Source organism: Protopterus annectens, chromosome 9.part0, assembly GCF_019279795.1.
Source record: "Protopterus annectens isolate FY-2018-M chromosome 9.part0, PAN1.0, whole genome shotgun sequence".
NCBI classification, from domain to species: domain Eukaryota; kingdom Metazoa; phylum Chordata; order Ceratodontiformes; family Protopteridae; genus Protopterus; species Protopterus annectens.
In genome coordinates this window covers 798,981,831-799,004,615 of record NC_056743.1, presented here as the reverse complement: position 1 = coordinate 799,004,615, position 22,785 = coordinate 798,981,831, and the positions used below count along the sequence as shown (strand labels likewise).

The 22,785-nt window shown below is 37.2% G+C and overlaps 1 protein-coding gene across 1 annotated transcript in view; it reads right to left on the bottom strand.

The window, feature by feature from the left end:
- Nucleotides 1–18,291: 18,291 nt before the first annotated feature.
- The window catches only part of LOC122810911 (glucagon-1-like), a 58,150-nt gene continuing 53,656 nt past the window's right edge, over nt 18,292–22,785 (bottom strand). Inside the window, exon 5 of the mRNA XM_044082453.1 lies at nt 18,292–18,678. Within this exon, the coding sequence (XP_043938388.1) occupies nt 18,645–18,678 (34 nt within the window). The 3' untranslated portion in view covers nt 18,292–18,644. The remainder of the gene's footprint in view (nt 18,679–22,785) is intronic.

Below are 22,785 nucleotides of genomic sequence, written 5' to 3'. Positions count from 1 at the left end.
TCTAGTTGACTGGATGTGGTTGACAAGGCAACTGACTAACAGATATGCAACATCACCAGGAGTTGGGAAATCTGACCTTACCGGTGTTAGTGTGATCTCAGTTTTAGTATACATAATTAGCAAAGGGTGTTGGGGGTGCAGATGGGCTTACCCCCTGAAAAAAAGTATGTTTTATTTAATTTAAAAAAATATATATATATTGCTTGCATACAGACTCTTTCTTAGCACATGTGTACTGAAATGTTCATGTCTGCATTTCTGAAGTTTTGATGACATTATGCCAATTGACAATGGGTATTTTTCTTCCTTTAGTGGTACATCTATATATGGGTCTGCTTCTAAAGCCCGACTCCCAGATGACTGACTTTCAAAATCCTGAGACAAAAATCACGAAAGTGCAGAAATCTGAATGCCAGTGTTTTACTAAGGTAAGTAAATATGTGGCCACCTGTAAATGAAACTCACACTGAGGTAAGTAAAACCCACCAAGGTGGGGGGCTATGCTAGCCACACACCCCAATATGAGGAGCTGTGCCCCCTCACACCCCCTAACTAAATATACTAATCCTGGGAGTGTACTACAAAGGTGAACAGGCAAGGGAGCCTGCAGGATTTTTTGCAGGGGGTTGCAAACCTAGAGGCAGGGTAATGGACCGGAGCCACCCATACAAAGCACCCCCCTGCAGTCATTCCAGTGTCCCATTATTTGACTATTTCTCATCCAGTTACCATAAACACTGTTCAAAACTGTAAGTGTGAATATTGTTTTCTGCTTTACTTCTACAATGATTACAGATATTTGGATTTAATTTAAAACTTTTATTTCAAATTTTATAGCACAAACACTGATAGACGTTTTCTAAACAAAGCAATACAGTCTCACAATGAAAACAGACTTAGCATTAAAACCTCTGCCCTTGAAACTCACATTCACTGAAACAGCATTGAAACCTAAATTCAAAGAAAATGCATCTAGCCAGTGGCAGATTAAATTTACCTTTAGGCTGTTTCCAAATCATAGTCCTCTTGCACACAATTTTAGGACCATGCAGACATGCAGGAGTTACTTGATTCACCTTCCTGGTTGTATTAAATGATATCCCTTGTATAATACAACACTTGTTAAAGCACATTTTAAATTTATAGGTTTGAACATTTATCCAGTGAGCAATGAAACAAAACATATGAACCAATAATGACAAAACTGCCCAATTCAGAACATTTCAATGATAAAAGGCCACTCAAACTTCTGTTATTACAGTCCACCAGTATCAGTCAGTATGCACAATTTCTGCAGAAGTAAAAGTCATCTAAATAATTCCACATTAAAGAGGTTCATAGTTACTAGGCATCTCATCCAAAGGAGGACATACTCAGGATTGCAGCACCCCCCCCCCTTAAAATACAACACAATATCAATAATCCAGCTACATACTGTGGAAGTAAAGCCACAATCTTCTGCATTAAAAGCAAGCATGCTCCCTGCTGTGCTACTAACAGACTTAGCATAAGCACCAGCAAACATATCTTCCCTTAAAGCTCACAATTCCTTGAAAATGCATTTGAAGCTCAATTCCTTGAAAAATGCACCTGAAGCTCAGTTCCCTGAAAAAATGCTGCTTGGTAGTTCAGGAAGAGGATTCAGGCTCTTGTTTCCTGTGACTAAGATACAGGGTTTGAGCCTAAGCAAATTACTAACCACCTACTATCCCTAAGTAGAGCAATTCACTCTCACACACAAGCACCTCAACCTCTTAGTGAAAAAAATCTGGACAAAGCCTAAAATAAATAGGGACAGATTATAAAATATTGCTCTCATGAACATAGAAAATTGCTACAATAACCGGATTTGTGTTAGTATGCATTTTTCTACAGGATATGAAGACTGAAACACAAATGTCAGTCATTATTTAGTAATTTCAGTCCTTTTTATGAAGAACAAACCAAACAATTATGGGGCAAAAAACTGGACATTTGAGAGGTATGCAGTACCTACCTACCTCTTACACACACACACACACACACACACACACACACACACACACACACACACACACATAAGGTTACCTATTACAATCGCGAAACCTCAGTTGCGCGAATATGGAAACGTCGACACATATTGTGCGAACTGCAAAAACACTGAAGGTCCTGAAGCACGAAATTTGTAATGTCAAATCGTCATAGCTGGCCCTTCTCCAGTATAGCTCCTTAAGGTAAGTGTGCAATAGTTACGGACCTTAGGGTTAGGGTGGGGGTTAAGGTAAGTGCATACATAGTAATATATGTAAGCTTTAGTTTAGGGTTTTGTTAAGTGTATGTATGTGGATTATTTATTTTGTTTGGGTATAGCTCCTTAACGAAGTTGTGCAATAGTTGAACCTTAGGGTTAGGGTGTGGGTTAAGGAAAGTGCATACATAGTAATATATGTAAGCTTTAGTTTAGGGTTAGAAGTAGGGTTTTGTTAAGTGTATGTATGTGGATTATTTATTTTGTTTGGGTAGGTAGTACATAGCGGGCAGTGAGGTTGGCCAACTATGCCGATTCGACATTTTGAATTTTGCGGTTCAGGACATTTGGTGTTTTCGCGGTTCTCTCACTATGTGTCGACGTTTCCGTATTCACGTATGTGAGGTTTTGCAGTTATAATATAGACCCCACACACACACCTACCTACCTCAGTGTTACACACGCACATGCACACACACACACACACACACACACACACACACACACACACACACACACACACACACACACACACACACACACACACACACACACACATTGTTGGTGGCAGAAAAAGGGTCACTAATGTTCCACTCCATCTTCAGTTATCAAGTGAAATTTAGATATACACACAATTGACGAAGTCATGTGCTTAAACATACAATTTATCTGCAAAGCAAACAAGCTACTTTACAGCCATAGCTGACAGCTCTTACCTAATTAAATAACAGTGTAATGCGTCTGTATGGCAAATGTTTTGTTCCTAAAATATGTGAACAATCTTACTATCATTTCTAACAACTTTTGAACAAGACTGCAAATAAAAAAAAGAAGACTGCATCATGTCTTCTCTAAATCCAGAGGGAGAAAAAAAGATATCTACCACTCGAATATAAAAAGGCATTTTTGCATTCTAGCTTGCTACAAACATATTTTTACCATGTAGGAAATTTCATTCTACAACTAAGGCTAACATGAGTAGTGTAAAAGTCTGCTTACAAGCTGTCACAAACATTACACAAATGTTACACAGCCTTCACCAAAATTACAAAACCAGAAGAAGGTAAGATGAAACTGAAATTAAAAGGCTATCAGGAGCATCTGCAGCTTTAATTACTGTACATGTCCATGTACAATTTTATCTTGTACGACTAAAATATTGTGTTTACAAAAACTTTACAGGAAATTGTCATTTAACCATGGAGAAGATATTCAGCTATCAATTAAAAAATGTTCAGCAAAAACACCACAGTAAAAAAAGGGAAATCTGTCCACCTGTGAATCTGGCTGGTTGACATTTCATTAATTTATTCAATCCTTTCTCTAGCTGTCAAACAATACACTGACCATGACATAGAAGGAATCTGAGCACACTTTCTTTCATCTCTACTGAGTTTGTTTTTAAATATGTTTAGTATTTTTTGTTCACATTCTACATACACAATATCCTCCTAGTTCTTTTTTTTAAAAGTAGTTATCAAATGTTTTGAAAAGATGGTGAAATGTGTTAAGTTCTTCAGTGGAAGCAGATGACAGCTTGTTCTGACATACCATCTACAGAAATTACAATGACGCTCACTGTACACAGCTACAAAAAACAATGTGCATGCACCCACATGGACACACACACTTCACACGAGGAATTGTCATGGAGTTATGAGTTTAAACCCAGAAAACCACAAATTTTATGAGGAACAGATTAAAAATATTTGGCAAAAATCCGGGCAGTTGGGAGGTACCTCCCTCCCTCCCTCTTTTACAATCACTCCTACACCTACCTACCTACCCACTTCTTACTTACATGCACACAAACACATATACACACACACACACACACACACACACACACACACACACACACACACACACACACACACACCCCTACCTACCTACCTATCTACCACTTAAATAAACACGCACACACTTACCTCTCACTTGCCAGTTCATGGTCCACATTTGAAATGTCTTTCAGCATTCAAATTCTGCATGCACAGAAGATGAATATGTAAACATCAGATCGCACAGAAGATGAAAGCAGGTCAAACATGCCTGTCGTGTCTGTGCTTGTGACCAGATACAAAGGGAATTTGGCGTTCTTCTTAAAGAAGAAAGCCCTTAAATTTTTTTTAATTAAATAAATAAATCTCCCATCCAGCAGCCCCCGCCAGTGTGTGTCCTCTCCCAGCCAGTTACCTAATGCTGGATCCGGCTCTGCCAGGGATGCAATGGTATAAGATCACATTTTTTTAAGTCAAATTCCAGGGGGTGTAAGTGCACCCCCTTGCACCTGCCTGCAGGTGTCCATGTGAACAGGGCATGTTGAGCAAGTGTTCACTTATCCTAGTAAAATGTCAACGTTCAGGTTTCTGTTCTTATATGATTTTCGTTTTAGAGTTCTTGGGAACAATTTGCATTGCCCATTTTCTCATATTACTGTGTATTCCTTTCCCTTCCTTTCTCTCCTCTGTCTGAGTTGGTCCCACCCACCTATATCCTGCTCTCTCTGGTATTGCCACATGCATGGACACCTCAGGGTGTACTTTCCATTCATTAATCTGCAATGCTTTCCCTTCACCTTGGTTTCTTCTTATAATTTACTTTCTGGCAATTTCTGTTCTCCTTTCCCTCACTTAATTTCTCCTACCTCATTCCATGCTTCCTGTTACTGTTCTCCTGTATGCTTTCCTACATGACTGTATTCCGCTGACTGCAAATTCCCTGTCTTCCTATCCTGAGCTTAGCGGCCCCACTTAACTGGACTCTTCCAAATGCAGAGCTTACATCTTCCTGTCATCTGACCTCCTCCTTTTTATTCAGTTTGGTCTCCTGGCATACCACTGCCCCTTGCCTTGAAGCCATCTCTGTCATTTCTTACCTGAGTAGGTAGCCCACATTCCCATTTCTGATTCTCATATTCTCTGTCCCCATTTCCTGCAGACTCCACATCCTCTGTCACCACATATTTCTGTGAGCCAAAACTCTCCCCACTATCTTCAGCTATTTATTCAACTTTTTCCTTTCACTGTCATCTAGCCTGACCTGCTTCTTTATTGCTCTCTCATCCTTGCATCTCCACTCCTCTCCTTTTACTTTTTAAAAATTCATAAACTTTCCAGCTCAAGTGATTCCACTAACCAGTCTCTAAGGTGAACCCCTTGTTTGAGCAGTCATTTAATTTCAGAAATGGGTAGGCTAGATATATAAATCCTGTTCTTTCTTAAGGTATTCTTCTTAGTTCATAGATAATTACTTCAAAACTCTTCTTTGCATTGTGTAGATAGCTGGAATTGTCTTCACCCCAAGCTGCAGGACCCATGTTAGCACTTATTCCTAAGTTTCATTAACAGTGAAGTGAGTTTGTTTGCTTACTGTCTGTGTACTGGCACAGTGTACATATGTAGGACATGTATGCTTTTAGCAGGTGGTTTAAGTTCAACATTGTAAAGTTTCACCATTTTTAACATTTGAGGTTGGCGGAAGTATTACGACTTTCAGTACACCTGTATTCAGTAACACATCACATACTCATATATAGGTCTGTATGTATATTTCAACTGTACCAAATGGCAATGACACTAATGTCAACACATTAACGTTGAAAGCACGACATCGACATGCTTCTGTGCATGCTCCAAGCATCAACCTTGGAGCACGCAAAGATAAAAACCTCTTTTTTGCAGAGTGTAAGCCCCTTGCACTGCCACATCCCCACACTCCCTGTTATCTAATAATTTCAGCTCAGCTCTTGAGTTCCCTCAATCCTCGGAAAAAGAGCATGTTCCTCAACCCTGGTGACTGTCGATTTTTCACCCCTGTTGACGATCTGTTTTGTCAACCAAAGTGTGTTGACAGCACAGTGGTCAACATAGGGATTTTTATCATTAGTACCGATTTTATATATATATATCTATATGTATATATAAAATGGTAACCTACACCTGATTTTTCAGACAGTGCCGACACCCAGGAGATCAAAGTGAAAACGTTGAATTAGCAAATATTGACACATTTTGTGCATGTTCAGGGGATTAACCTGGAGTAGACTAAACAATGGCAAGTGTTTTGCACCCCTCACAGCCCCCCACTATTTATATATACTAACTCTGAGATGATACAATCCCTGGGGAAAAGGAATGTTTCCCTACCCAGGAATTGTTGATCTTCCACATCTGTGTTGACCAAATGGTGTTGACCAAACAGGTGTCGGTATTGTGTATCCATTCAATCAAGTGTAGTACTACCATATATATAAAATTATATTTCTTTACATCACAAATGAACTGTCATCAATAGAAAATATGTCTAAAGAGTTCATGAATGATCACAAACATCTAATAAAAAACACTGAACTAAAGTGATTACAAAGGTAAATCAACAGCTAATATTTGCAATCACTTAAAAAAAGCAAAACATTGTTTTTACAAGGGGGCCTTTGACCCCCACTCTCCACACACACCCCTGACGTGGAAGATCTGCCCACATCCCCAGAAATGAAATATACTAACTCCACAGTTATGCAACCTTGGAGAAAGAGGATAACTCTTGAAGTTATTACAGTTGAAATATTCCAGTTTCACTGCAATGCGATTTAACCACTGTAACCACAGATGAAATTTACCAACTTTACTACGTCTATATATATATATATATATATATATATATATATATATATATATATCTGTATACACACACACACACACACACACACACACACGCACGCACGCACGCACGCACGCACACACACACACACACACACACACACACACACACACATTTGTTTTATAGGAGGAGCACTGATCACAGTGGACTTTGATTAATCAACTTTATAGCAGCAGAGTGTTCCTAGATTGTATAGGTTATAGTTCCTCACATACATAAGAAAATATATTGTCAAAACTGTTGAATATTAGCAAACATCTCTTATTAACAATTATGCAATGTCCTCCCATTAATATTCCAAAACGTGCATGCTGATTGGTCAACGTGCCCATTGTAAATCAGACTTATACAAATGAAAAAGGTCCAGTCGTCTGGACTTTTTCCATTAGTATAAGTGTTATTTTTGTGTGTGTTAGACAGCAACGGAGAATGGAAGAGCTCCATTGTTGTAATCTTGCTATGTTAAACGGGTTTAACATAGCGAGATATCTTAAAAAAAAGCAACGGAAATCTTCCTTTCTTCGTTGTTTTTTTTAAAGCTGTCTCGCTATGTTAAACGAGGAAGATCTCTGTTGCTTTTTTTAAAGCTATCTCGCTATGTTAAACTCTTTTAACATAGTGAGACACCTTTTAAAAAGCAATGGAGATCTTCCTTTCTCTGTGGCTTCCACACACAGAATCTGATGTACTGTGTAAGCATACGCATGCGCAGTACATCAGAACTGCCACACAATACCGGACAGCTGTGGAAGGGCAGCACGGAGGCATTATACAATGTCATTATATAAGAAAGGTAAGTATTCTTTTTTTAAATAATGTCATTGTATAATAGCAATAATCCACCTCTGGGTGTGGGTAATGCTGGATTTACCCACGGTTGTCTTTGTTTGGCCACTCGGGTTTCGCCCTCCTGATCAAACCACACCAACCGTGGGTAAATCCAGCATTACCCACACTCAGGCATGGGCTATTGCTTAAACAATTCAAGTAAAAATATCACACACTTGGAGGATAACAAGCATTGGCTCCATGGATGAAAAATTACCTATTAAGAAACATTTGCAGGTTAGCAAGAAAGCTAGCTCAACATATATGAATCCACATTTTTGTTGCACTAAACATAAGAACAGCAAAAGAATTTTGTTTTTTTTTCTCCATGTGAATGACCGTATAGACATTATTTACATTCTTTGCAAATGTAAGTCTGTTATCAACAGGAAGAAGGGGAGGTATAAAAGAAAACAAGAGAGAAGAAAAAATGTGGAACAGATGTTTTATTGATGGGGAATACAGTTATCTTCCATCAGTCTCAGATCTTTGGCTTCTAGCACTTTCTAAACTATACCCATTGGCTGCGACCAGAAGGGATTTATAATTTTATAATTGGGCATGTCATTTATTTTAATGCAGTAATGTTAGAGCCACTAACAGTGATCTATTAATGAAAGACATATTATTGGGTAACCATTTCAAATTTTGGGACCTGCTAGAACAAGTCCTGAAACAAGGAGATTGGAAAAAAAACAAAAAAAGCCAAAAAACAGACTTATATATACCAAATGTGAGATATCCCTTTCCCAGAGTTTTCCCTTTTCTCTGAGGTATGATGATCTCATAATTGGTATATATAGGTTTGGGGATGTGGGGAGCTTGCCTCCCACATCGGGTGAGCAAGCAGGCATATATTGTGATGGTAAGACAATAAGAGCACAATAAAACCGGTAAACGAAACTCAAAATATTGTGGTGGCAGCTGACGGCTGTATTTGCACTTGTTTTATGTGAATTATTTGAATTTTAGTGTGTGCAGTGAAAGTTTGCTGGCGTGGCAGCATTCGGTCAGAAGATTTTCCATTTTATTTTACTGTTATGTAACATTGTTGTTTGCTGGCTTGTATTAGTGAATTGAACTCTAGCTGTAGTTAATATTTAATATCGGTAACAGTAAAAAGGGTACAAAAGGGGTACTGAAACACATCAACACTTTTGAGTTGTTCACCCTTTTTCAATTTTTTCATTTTTTTATTGATTTTTTAAATGAAATATGTAATTCTTTGTTCACATGTTAAAACAGAACCAATAGCAATATAAACAACTGGAAAGAAAATGTAAAATAAGAAAAAAAACATCTTGTTTCAAAATAAACAATGAAATTTGCTCATATTTTAATGCTTTTGTAAAGAGGAGCCATCGTTGTGATAAAAGAATGGGCAAACTTGTTATAATGAATACATATTATGCAGTCTGAGGGCTTGGATAATAATTTCTTCCAGAATAAAATAGAGAACAGTTTGTTGTATTTTTCAAAAAGCTTAGAGAAATTTCTAAATTATGAATTTTAGCCACACTGGCAGCTAAGTTTTGGGGGGTAATAACAATAAAAAGCATAAGGAGTTCAAATAGAATACCAGTGTCTGTGTGAAAAAATCTAAATGGTAAACAGATAAACTCCATTTAAATGAAGAAAGTAATCAACATAAAAGAGGTAAAGTATCCAAAGAAAAGAAATAAAGTGGATAGTAGCCATGTTACTGTTAAGCAGCATCTATAAAGTGAAAAGTAATATGTCTTCAACATGACTGGAAAGCATTCGTTCATATATGTATGGCAAGTTCGGACTTTGTAAAAAAATAAAAGCATGACTTGGGGAAAGTTTGCATTATTTTTTATTTATTGTATTTATTTAATCTTTGTTGACTGGGTTAGTCCCACTACGCTAGTGGTTTCTTTTCAGGAGAGACCCAAGGTGGTATTTGTACTTCTAAGATAAATCTGGCCACAGCATCAGGGAACCTCCCCTTCTATGGAGCTGCTAGGTGGTGTTGGTGGGCTGCTATTGCAGTTCCAAAAATCCCATGATGGAGGAAGGTTCAGCAGAGCTGGAGAAAGGAACAAGAGAAAACTTACTAAAGAAAGAAGGAAATGAAATAACTGTTACAGAGCTGGAAAATGGAGGACTGGCGATACAAGTGCTAATAAATTTGATGAACCATGCAAAGCCAAAGGAAGGAGAAGAATCTAGATTGAGTGATATGGTGGATGGAGTGTTACAGGAAGAAAAAAATGAGAGACTGGAAACACAAAGATTGCAAATATAAAAAAAATGCTGGTGAATGTAAAACAATGGCTGTATCCTTGACTGGTGGAGTAGACAGTTTTCAGGGTTTAACTCTGCAAAAAGGTTTTTTATTACAAAAAAAGAAATGGTTATGCAGATGCAGCAAAGCAAGGAGAAAGAAGGCACTAGAAGGAGACAAACAGTTACAGATTCTGAAGAGCCACAAAGAAGAAGATCAGTGGTAAGAATAAAAAGTAAAAGTGATGGCAGTTTGAACAGGTATGGCATTATGGACAATATTGCTCTGCCACTATGATTTAACACGAAAGCCATTAGAGCATTAATTCATTCAGGAGCTGAAAATGTTTGTGAAATGTCATTTGAAAGTTTTAACTTGCAGAAAAAAATTATGACTGAGACTGAAAAAATAAATAAAGTAGCACCTTGAAAATACTATTTATTTCTTGCTTGGGACTGCAACTAAAAAAAAAAATAAAAGTGCAGTTTAGGACTTTAGGTATGGATGAGTTCAAACTACTTTTTCTTTCACTACATTATATTAAAAAATAATATGATGAAAGAAATGCATGGACTGGGGACTGGTAACTGTGGGTAACAATGGTTGTTAAGGATGGAAAAATGCAACATATTTTAAATACAATGCTTGTGAACAGTAAAAGAGAATTTGTTAGGTACTGGGGTCGACCCAAAACATGTTATTTTTGTAGGGATGAAAATCATCACTGTAGCAAATGAAGGTTTAGGTTCATAAGTTCATAGGTAGGTACTTGGCTATCTGCCCGAAGGCATTTAGAAGCCTAGCCAGACTGTGTCAGCTTTCGCCGCCCCATTGATTAATTAACTGAGCCTCTGTCAAGAAGAGCCAATAAAGTGATCCCAAGGCTGTATTTTCTGTTACCCATCCACTCGTCAAGGTTTCTCTTCAAGAGCGTTAGTGAGGGGCTCTGCCTAATGTAGTTAGAAATTTTGTTCCAAAGCATGGGGAGTCTCTGTGACAGGAATCTATCCCTCCAGCATGTTCTGTTTATTGTTGTGGTGAGTTTTAGCTCACTAGAGCGAGTGGCTCGCAGTGACTTGGGTTTCTTTAGGTGGAGCATGTCCATCAATTCTGAGTTGGACATGGCTTTGTAAGTCAGGCAGAGATCACCACTGAGTAAGCGATATGCGACTGAGTACAGCTGGAGTTTTTCCAGTCAGGCTCCATAGGACATATGTTTGAGGCCAGTAATCCTCTTGGTGAGGTACGTTTGTGGTCTTTCCAGCTGTTGTAAGTGTCTTGTGAGGTACATCCCAAATGGGGCATTGTACTCTATGATGGGTCTGATGAGTGATGAGTAGAGGGGCACTATAACCTCTTTATTTCTAGATGTGAACCCTTTAGTAATTAGATGGGCTACATAGAAGTATTTCCTATCTACTTTGGCAATATGATTGACAAAGGAGAGATTACTATCTACCTGGGTCCCCAGATCTCTTATACCTCTTCTGTATTAAGGGGGCTGCCACCTATGTGGTAATTCATGGGTGTTTTGTTTTTCCCAAATGGTATGACTATGCATTTTTTGGCATTTAGCTTGAGACCATAACTTTAACACCAAGTGTTCGTCTCAGTAAGGCCCTTTTGGAGAATGTCTGTGTCAGTCGGAGAGTCAATTATGGCTCCCAGTTTGCAGTCATCGGCGAACTTGGTTAGCCATAGTCCTCCTGTGTTTGCCTGTACTTCTGAGAAGTATATGCCAAACAGTAGGGGCCCCAGGACTGAGCCTTGTGGGACACCACTTGTGACTGGTTTAGAGTCGGATCTGGAGCCCGCTATTCTTACCGTGTTAGTTCTGTCTGTAAGCCAGTTGGCAGCCCATCTCGTGACGTAGGAGTTTATGTTCAGGCTGGTAAGTTTTTCTATAATTCCCAAGTGGGGAATGGTGTCAAAAGCCTTGGCGAGATCAAGGTAGGCTGTGTGAACTACCTTCCCCTCATCTATGGCCTTGGTGACTGTCTCGAAGAAGTCAACCAGATTTAGTAGGCATGATCTGCCCTTAACAAAGCTGAACTGGGTCGGGTCAAGTGTTTGGAGGTTCCCAATGTCTTTGTTAATGAGTTCCATAATGATGCTTATGGGGCAATAGTTACCAGGGTCAGTTGTGGCCCCTCCTTTGTGGAGTGGAATAACTATTGCTGTGTGCCATTCTATGGGCGCGTAGCCTGTGGAGAGGCTGAGGTTGAACAGTGTGCTTAGGTGAGGGGTTAGTTCATTCTGTAGTTCGTACAAGACACAGCCTGGGACACCATCTGCCCCACTGAAGCTGTGCTTTTGGCTTTTGAAAGGGCTGTTTTCACCTATGCGTCTGTGATTTCTGGGACACTACACTTTTCCGGTATTGTTGTGGGCCCTTTTGGAGGTGAGAGGGGGGGTGAAGTTTGCACTGAATCTATCTGCCAGGATGTTGGCAATATCAGTGGGTTCAGTATATTTTGTGCTATTTTGCACTAGCTCAGAGCATATCTGTGAGTTGCCACTTAGATTCTTGACATAGCTAAAGAAGGCTTTGTGGTTATCTTTTGAATCATTGGCTATTTTTCTTTTGAAGTTAGCCTTGGAGGATTTTATGAGGGACCTTGGTTTCTTACTGATACTGATCAGGGATGTCTTTCCTTCTTGGGATTTGTGTTTTTTTCTGAACTTGTTTCCTCCTTCTATTGTATAGCCTGTTTAAGGTAGGGATCCACCAGACTGGTTTCCTTCTCTTAGGGGAGTGAGTCTTGGTTTTGCTAGGGATGGCACAATCCATGCATCCTTGTAGATGCTCACAGAGTGCATTTTTAAAGGTTCCTGCATCTTGGACACTGTTATCCTTTAGCATGGGGGCTGTGAAACTTACCACCTCTGTCTTAAGTAAGGTGAAGTTTGCTATAGAAAAGTTTTTCACTGTGGTTTCCTTGGTTGGAGGTGCTGGTGTGTTGTGGACATCCAGAGTGATTAGTTTATGGTCTGATCTAACCAGTGACGGGTTGACCTCTGGTGTGGAACACCTGTCGCCCATGTTGGTGATGACCCGGTCCAATATGATTTCACCTCTGGTAGGGGAGTTTACCAGCTGATCCAGGGCATTTGAGTTGATAAATTCCAGGAAGCGCTGGACCTGGGAGTTTGTACTTGAGTAGTTTTCCCAGTTAACAGTAGGGTAATTGAAATTGCCCAATATCAGGGTGCTCAGTAGGACCTTCATGTTTTCCAGTGTCTCCAGAAAGGCGGAGTGGTGGTACTGGGTCATGGAGGGTGATCTGTAGCAGGCCACAATTTGCATTGCAGATTTGCCTGATATTAGTTGCACATGTATGATCTAAGAGGTATCATGCTGCGCCACTAACCTGGAGGTGTAGGTATCCTTGATGAATATGGATACACCACCTCCTTTTGTGTTTCGGTCCATGTTCTGTGGCCAAAATGTGTGGTATGAGTTGTAGCCCTGTAGTGCTGGGGTGCTCTGTGGAGCCTTGAACCAAGTTTCAGTTACTGCACAGAGTTCGACATTCTCCATACTGAGGAGTGCTTCGAGCACGTGCATTTTCAGATTTAAACTCCTGGTATTGAGTAGCATAACCCTCATTTTTTTATTTGTGATGTTTACGGAGGTGGGTTTGACTTTTGAGCCTTGCCTAAAAAAGGCACTATGGGGGCAGCAAGAGCCTTGGCCAGTATTCGAAAGCCTAGAGGTGACAGGTGCAAGCCGTCCCTTGCAAAGCAACGAGGCTTGTCAAGCATGTCGTCCCACGCTGACAGACACTGGATCCCCTTTGAATGACACCAGAAGCTTAGCCAATTGTTGAAATTTATCATTTTTTCTTTATACTGAGGTGTCATTCTTGGTGAGAGTGCTTGCGTTATGTGGCGGATTCTGGCTCCAGCCAGGCAGCTAACAGTAACCTTCTCCTTGTCCAGTCTAGTGAGTGGGACGTCAGTGTGCCTGACTATAGAGTTGCATATTACTAGTGTGTTAGGTATGTTATTTCGCCTTAAGGGCTGTGATTGTGCGGCACACTGATTTTGTGTTTTATGTGTTGTCTGGTTTGTGACAGGAGGTGCAGGTTTTTTGGGTGTCTGCTTTGGAGGTCTGTGATGCTTTTGCAGGTTTTTATTTAGAGCCTCTCGAGTATGATTTTGGGTGTGGCCAGTGTGAGGAGAGGGGACATACAACAAAAAACTGTAAGCCTTTCTCTAGGAAATGTAAATAATTTTGACACTTCTCGTTTGACTGTCCCATATTAGAAGAGGAAAAAATAGATGAAGAGGCAAGGTCAGAAAAAAAAGTAGAACATATTATTACAAAAGATGTTGAAAGAGAAAGTGGTATCAGGAGGGGATACTGAAGAAAGTTTAAACAATGAAATGGCACATAGAGTAGAAATTGCTGTTCAAAGTGAGGTTATTAATACCCAGGAAGAGAACAGACCTGCAATTTTAAAAAGTGAAGTGGAAGAAAAAATTGGGACAGGAAATAAACAAGATAGTGAAAAATCAATCGGTGGGACATTTAAGAGAAGGGAAAGAAAAATAAAATCTGAAAGTAAACACTTACAAAAAAGGAAAATGATGATATAGAAATGTTAACGTTAAATGTGAACAGCATTAGAAGTAATACAAGAGATTTTGTGGTGGTGGAATGGTGTAAAAATAGATGTTTGTGCTTGCTAGATACCAGATGTAACAAAGAAGAAGAAAAGGAAATGAATACAGACAGTGTGTGTGTGTGTGTGTGTGTGTGTGTGTGTGTGTGTGTGTGTGTGTGTGTGTGTGTGTGTGTGTGTGTGTGTGTGTGTGTGTGTTGGTCCCCTTCAAAACATCTAAAACCCATAACATCTAAATTCATAACATCGAAACCATAACATCTAAAACCCAAAACATCTAAAACCCATAACATCGAACTTCATAACATCTAAAATGTGCATCATAACATTAAACACTACAAATAACATGAAAATAACATCCCCTCTACATATAATGACACAAAACTACCAAACACACTTTTTACTATGTTTCTGCAGGGGGGCAAGCCCACCTGCACTCCCCATGGGGGCTCTGCCCTCCACACACCCCGTAAATTAAATATACCAACTCTGAGATCACACTACAATGGGAAAAAGTTAATTTCCTAACCCCACTGTATCACAATCACCATAAAGAATGTACACATAATGTCTATATCACTTACCTGTATGGCCTAAAAAACACATACAGAATGGCGAAATAAACACTATAAAAAGAGTATAAATTCCTATACTATATAAATAATAACTATAGAAATAAAAACTACATCTTATAGTAATACCACAACATTAACAGATTAAACTATAACACTTACATGTTTAATGATACACTATTACATATTATACATTTTAGATGTTATGAAATTTGATGCTATGGGTCTTATATGCTTTGGGTTTTAGATGTTCTGGTCTCAATGTTATGAATTTAGATGTTATAGGTTTTAGATGCTTTCAAGGGGACCCGTGTGTGTGTGTGTGTGTGTGTGTGGGGGGGTTTAAATTGTTTGGTTGGTAGGAAATGAGAAACGTTCTGGAACATGATTTCTTATAAAAATGAAGAAATATGAATTTTAGTTTTAACAATAGTAGGACCAGAAATGGTAGTGACAGGTGATATGAGAATAAGACAAAATGTATAAGATTAATAGGAATTTATGTATATGCTAATACGGTGGAGAGAAAAACATTATTTGAAAAAATCAAAACAATTGTGTTAGTAAATATGACAAAAGTGATGTTAGGAGATTTTAACTCTAACCTGCGGAATGAAAATGGAAAAATAGAACAAGACATTAAGATGCTAATGGGTTTAATAAAATGTGGAGATTGAAAACTGGGAAAGAATAAAGAATGGACATATAAAATTGGAATTTTTAGACTGAAATTGATTGTATAATTTATTCTAAAAAACATGAAAGAAAGAAATAACAGAGAGGTACGGACTGAAGAGTTTTTGGATCATAGAGCAATATGGGCTAGTATAGGGAAAGATGGTAAGATAATAATAAAGGAGGGAAAATGAATAAAGAGATTAACTACAGGGTTTTAAAAGGAAGAAAAAGTGATGAGAGAAATACATTTTATGGAAAGATCATATAGCAATGAGACCATTTTATAAAAATTGGACACAGTGATGGGTAGTATATAAGCAGTAGTATAAAACTATATTTAGAATAGGAATTAAGAATAAAAAGAAATAAGATGAAATATAAAGAAATATTATGGAATTATGAGAAAAAAGTAGAAAAAGGAAGTGATAAAATAAAGGAGATAGTGAAAAAGAGTTATGAAAAGAATAGAAAAAAGTGACAATGATGTTACAAACATTTTTTTCTGAAAGAAAGAAAGAAAGGAGAGGGTTCCTCTTATTTAGGAAAAGAAGTGAAAATGAGAGAAGAAAGGCTGGATACTATCCTAGATGACAAAGGAAATATAAAACACAAAGAAGAAAATATTATGATGGCGGTAGAAAGTTTTGTAGAGAAAATATATGAAAAGAGGAAATTGATGAGCAAGAAGAATGAAATGCAAAAAAAAATCTGACAAAGTAAGTTTTTTTAAGAAAATTATATAACAATAGAATAAATAGAGTTGGTGATAAAAGAAGTAAGAATGAATCAGCACCAAGATAAGATGGTATGAATGAATAAAGGGGATAGAGAATTCTTTAAAAAAAATAAATGGATGGATGAAGGAAGGGATAATGGAAGAAGACACATATGGTATGGAAAAAGGATAAAAGAAAAAATTTAAAAAATGGATGCCTATAAACCTAGGTAATACTGATTATAAAATATTTATGCAAATACTACAAAAAAGGATGGAAAATTATTGAATGAGTTAGGAGAAGGGATTTATAGTATAAAAGAGGTACAAGAAATGTTATTTATCATGAAAGAAATATTAATTATAGTGAAAGAAGTAGTAGAGATGATACTGATAGAAAATAAAAAAGTAAGTGATGGGATATGATGTAGCATTTGATACTGATATGCCCCCTCCCAAAAAATCTTTTTTAAATATGGAAGATTAACTGTTTTGACTAGCAACAGAAGTTAGCAGATCCCTCAGATACTTTAGGTAAATAATATATTTTCAACAGGAGGCTTAACAAAATAAAATGTGAATGAGAAATGTCTTACAAATGGTAATCCGTTTATAAATTCAGCATATTATCATTATGTTTACACAAATACATTCACTGGTAGGCTGTATTAAACAAACAGTGCAATAAAAAAGAAGCAAGTATAATAAAGTTACACAGACTGCAGATCCTTCTGACAAAAATCAAAGTAGACTACATGCAGTGAAAGCAAAGTGACAATATTTAATAAAAATCAGTGTAAATGAAGCACATGCTTTCCACATCCCAGATATAAAGGTAAGTTTTTGTGATCCTGCAATAACCTCAAATATTGTGCTTGTTCATCTACATAAGAATCTAAAATACACACCTTATTCTTCAACTTCCCATTGTATTCTTGGCAGTCAAACATCATCAGTAACTTCCAGTTTACTTAGAAATGATGGAACATAGTAGAATTCAGGGGATATTAATTTGCACATTTTTGAAATTATTGTATATGCATACATAACATAGACAGGCTTGGAATTAACAATGATGGTGACAGTGATTATGATGATGATAGCAATAATAATAATAGCAAAAATAGCACAATGAAAGGGTCTATATTAGCAAATCGAAAAGCTCTTTACACGAATACCTAAACGTCGACACCTATGACGCGAACCATGAAAATCCCAAACGCACTAAACATTGAAAAATAAAATATCGAACTGTCATAGTCGGCCAACACCACCACCCGCTACATACTACCTACCCAAACATAATAAATAAACCACATACATACACTAACCAAACCCTACTTCTAACCTAAAGTAAAGCAACAAAACCCTACTTCTAACCCTACATTAAACCCCACATACACAACTAACTATGCACTATCCTTAACCCCTCCCTAACCCTAAGGTCCGTAACTACCGCACACGTCCCCTACAGACATACACCCAAAAAAATAAATAATACACATACATACATTTAACAAAACCCTACTTCCAACACTACACTAAACCCCACATACACAACTGTCTATGCACTATCCTTAACCCCTCCCTAACCCTAAGGTCTGTAACTACCACACACTTCCCCTACAGTCATACACCCAAAAAAATAAATAATACAAATACATACAGTTAAATAAAACCCTACTTCTAACACTACACTAAATCTTACATACATTACCTATCTATTCACTTACCTTAACCCACATCCTAACCCTAAAGTCCTATCGTACACTTACCTTACAGAGCTATACTGCAGACGGGCCAACCATTACACTTTGACATTTAAATTTTCGCTGTTTTGGACGTTTGGCGTTTCCATATTTCACGCAATATGTGTCGCTTTTTTCGTATTCGCGATTACGGTCTTTGGATCTGGTAATAGGAACCCCAATGAAATGCATTATCTTCATTTATTTACCAAAAACGAAAATAGATAATTATACATAGTTTGGGCAGAATGACAAGTAGAATTCATGTTTTTTCTGGTTTAACTTCCAGTAATACTTGAATAATGTCCCAAATATAGCAGTGGTTTTTCACAATTCAGCTGCTAGTGTTTTTTGTTCAGTGGCTGAACCTCAAACCTGTAAAAGATAAAATGACTTGTTATAAACAAACTGCTAAAATATAAAGCACAACTAGGATATGCATTTGTTAGAACAGTAAGACTATGCATTTGCTTTGTTGGCAGCATCTAACTGCACTTAATTCATTGTTTAACATATAATGAAATTGAATGCATATTGTTCAAACCCATTAGATTTTTCAGCTGTTTTATTTTCTTGATTTCCTAAAAACTGGAAGTACAATACAGTATAGAAAGATCTCAGTCTTGATAAATACAAAAAATGAAACTTGCTGTCAAAATACTGTGCTGACTTTAATGTTTTGCAAGACAACTCCTAGATGCAAATGGATGTGTTCAAAGAATTAAAAAAGAAAAGACCACACCACCACAATGAATTTCCTAAATCAAAACAATGAATTCCCTTATTCAGAGACTTGGCATGAAATGTAATGAGGCAAGGTTTTGTTAATTCCTAGTGAGAAATGTCAGTATGTTTTCTGTCTTTTCTTTATTTGTATAAATTATAAGGATGTCTGGAAGGTAACCATTATGCCAAACATATGCACTGTGTATGGACTTACTGCATAATATCAGATACTGCACTAGTACCTCAGAAAGCAGCACAACTGACCTGATGTTTACAGTGAGAAGTTGGAGACAAGAAAATAGTCCAACTGGGCATTCCTAGATGTGGAGAAAGCATAAAACATGTGTACAACCTGCTTAGACACTCCCAGTCTATTCATAACCCTACCTTCTGGTAAACTTGTTCCACTATTTTCCCTTCTGTCTCACGTTTCAGCTTCTTCTGATTTCCTCCATTTGCTGTGATGACCACTGTCATGTTTCTACTAAGTCTCATCCCATGTGGCTTCAGTTTTGCATTCCAGCTCCCTATCATTTGCCAAAGTTCCTGTTGTAGTACAACATCTTCATACAACAACTTTGTTAATCTATCACCACTTCCCTATTACATGTTTGCTAATATAGTCTATCACCAATATGAACAGGAGTGGACTCAGACGTGAACTCTGATAAACACCAATTCCCAAGGTGAACCCTTCTGTGAGTTCATACCTTAGTCATAAATTCCTTGTACATTGCCTACACTAATTCTATAATATTTCCAGGACTTAAAACTATTGCAGGATTCAACTTCTTCTCGGCTATCTTTCTCATTGTAAACATCAGGTCAGTTGTGGTACATCCTGATGTGAATTCAAACTACTCATATCCCATCTTACCTTGTACGATTCTACATGTACTTTTATCAATTACACATGCAGTGTGACTAAGTAGATACCTCCATCCTGCCCACACTTGTGAATTCCTCCTTTGTTCTTGTAGACCGGCACTAGACTGCTTATTTTGTAGTCATCTGGGATATGCCTTTCTCTTCATATTACAATGGCTGCTTTCTGCAGTCATTTCTCCTGTATCTCACCCAACATTTTACTGATATCTTAGTCAACTTCATCTGAGCATGCTGCTTTCCCTGACTTCATCTTCCTTAATAGTCTTTATTCTTCTAGGTTTAGTTCACCTTCTTCGTCATCTTTCATTGTTGCATGGGCAAGGGATAGTTCAGCTTCTGTAGGGTTTTATTCATACAGAAGCTGCTTGAGTTATTCCTTCCAACTGCCTTTGATGTTCTCTGGACTAGTGAGCAGATTGTTGCTGGCAGCCATTTGTTGACTGTCTCCTTTATCTGTCATTACCTTGTAGCTTGTTAATGCTTCTCTGTGTGATCTGCTGTACCACATTCCAGAAGCTGGACGATTTTCTCTAATGCCTTGATTTTTACCATTGTGACTGCTCTTTCAGCCTTTTTGTAAGAAATATTCCTTCTTAGCCTGGTCTTTCTTTTCTATCTCTCACTCCTTCCTGCATTCGTTTTCTCTATTGAAAATTTCCTGGATTTCAGCAATCCATCAAAAACTTTCCTTATGTATTGAAGCAGTATATATACCTAGCAAGGCTTCGTCATCATCCATAGAACTAAACCAGGATATATACCTAGCAAAGGTTCATCCTCATCCATAGAATTAATACACCAAACAGTAGCCGTACTTAACGAACAATAAAAATAATATAAAAAAGACGTCAGGAATCACCCAAGAACTTTAATGATAAAACATTAAACAGTAATCACTTTCATCACCCGTAGTGACTTTTTCAGACTGAATAATGATACAAAGCACTACTAATTTAAAGTGCATACGAACAAGTTGCTAATTGAATAATGAAGTTAAGCAATTTAACTAATCATACATTTTTTAGATGATGCTTTAAGCCCTTTCTTTTTAAGTAAGCTATGAACTCATCTCTATTGTTTAAGCCAGGTGGAAAACAGGTATTCAGCCTCACTTGCCACATATACTTCCTCCAGCTTTATTCACTCTCTGCATCAAACCTTCTGTCATAATTATGAATTTCTTCAAGAACTATAAATTTAAATTTGACAATACATTTGCTGAAAGCATAATGCTTTGCTAACGCGTTCTTTAAATCTCCTGTTTCAACAGCATGCTTATGTTCATACACACGTTTATATAGTTCTCTGACAGTACGTCCAACATAAATAGAAGGGCATGATTGACATAAAATTAAATATACTACATACTTGCTTTTACAGCTGAAAGACGTTTTAAAATTGTACTTGAAGCCATTAATAATGACTTTGCCAATATTCATTAACAAATAATCACATAACTTGCAGTTAAAACATTTCAGCATTCCTAACTTTTTATTATTTGCACTGATTGATTTCTCTATCTTACTTTGAAACAGGTTCTTAAAACTTTTGCCTTTTTTATACATAAATTGGGGTCTGTCCCCCAATCTATCCTTAAACTCAACTGAACCTTGTAATATTTTCCAATTATTAGTTATTAATTTCTTGATATTTTGACTGTCTACTGAATTGCTAATTTGCATACGAACACCAAAGTCTCTATTGCTTATAGCAGTTTCCTTAATTGTAGCTTCATTGTGTCTTAAAAAATTAACTTCTCTTAAAGCCTTATAAGTTACATCAGAGGGATAACCTCTATATCTAAATTTTTCACACAAACTACTTTCTTTGTCAAAATCACTATCATATTTAGTAAGTCTACTGACACGTAATAATTGACTTTTGACAATATTATCTTTCATCCATTTCGGATGCATACTACTGTAATGCAAATAGTTATTATTTTGAACAACTTTTTTAAAAACCTTGGTGTAAATCTCTCCACTCTTAATCACCTCGACATCCAAATATTTAATACTAATAGTACTATACTCTGCTGTAAACTGCAAATATGTGTTAATGCCATTTAGATAAATAATACAATTATTCAAACTGTTTAAATACCTTTTCCATAAAAGAAAAACAATGTCAATAAATATGATGTAAAATCTGATGTTATCAGAAAAAATGCTTCCTAAGATGTTAGTTCTTTCCCAGCCTTGCATAAATAAATTGGAGTAGCTGGGTGCCATAGCGGCACCCATTGCTACGCTATTTATCTGATGGTAAATGCAGTTATTAAATTCAAAGTAATTATAACTTAAAATTATATCAAGCATTTCCATCAGTAAATCTACTGTATTCTTAGAATAAACTTTAGAGTTAAGTAACTCTACCCTTACTACTTCCAGTCCCTCTATATTTGGTATCATCGTATATAACGACTGGATGTCAAGGGTAACTAATATATCATTTTCAGTTATTACCAGATATTCCATCTTCTTCTTGAAATCAAATGTATCTTTGATGAAGATTGGACCTTTTTCAACAACTCTTTGTAAATGCCTATCAGAGTATATGGCTAGAGCCTCAGTCTTGCTATTAACACTGGATACAATCGGTCTTATGGGTGGATCATCCAAACACTTATGTATTTTTGGTAAACTGAATATACGGCTTAATTTAGGAGTATCTGTTTTTAAATACTTTCTGATCTCATCTGTAATTCTATTGGTATAAAACCATTCTTCTATCATAGAATCAACAAACGCAAAAGACTTTTTCACTTCAGAGAAAAATACTTTTTTATAAAACTTAATGTCAGATAACATATCATACATCTTGCATTCATAATCAAGCCTATCTAACACTACCAGAGCTCCATCTTTA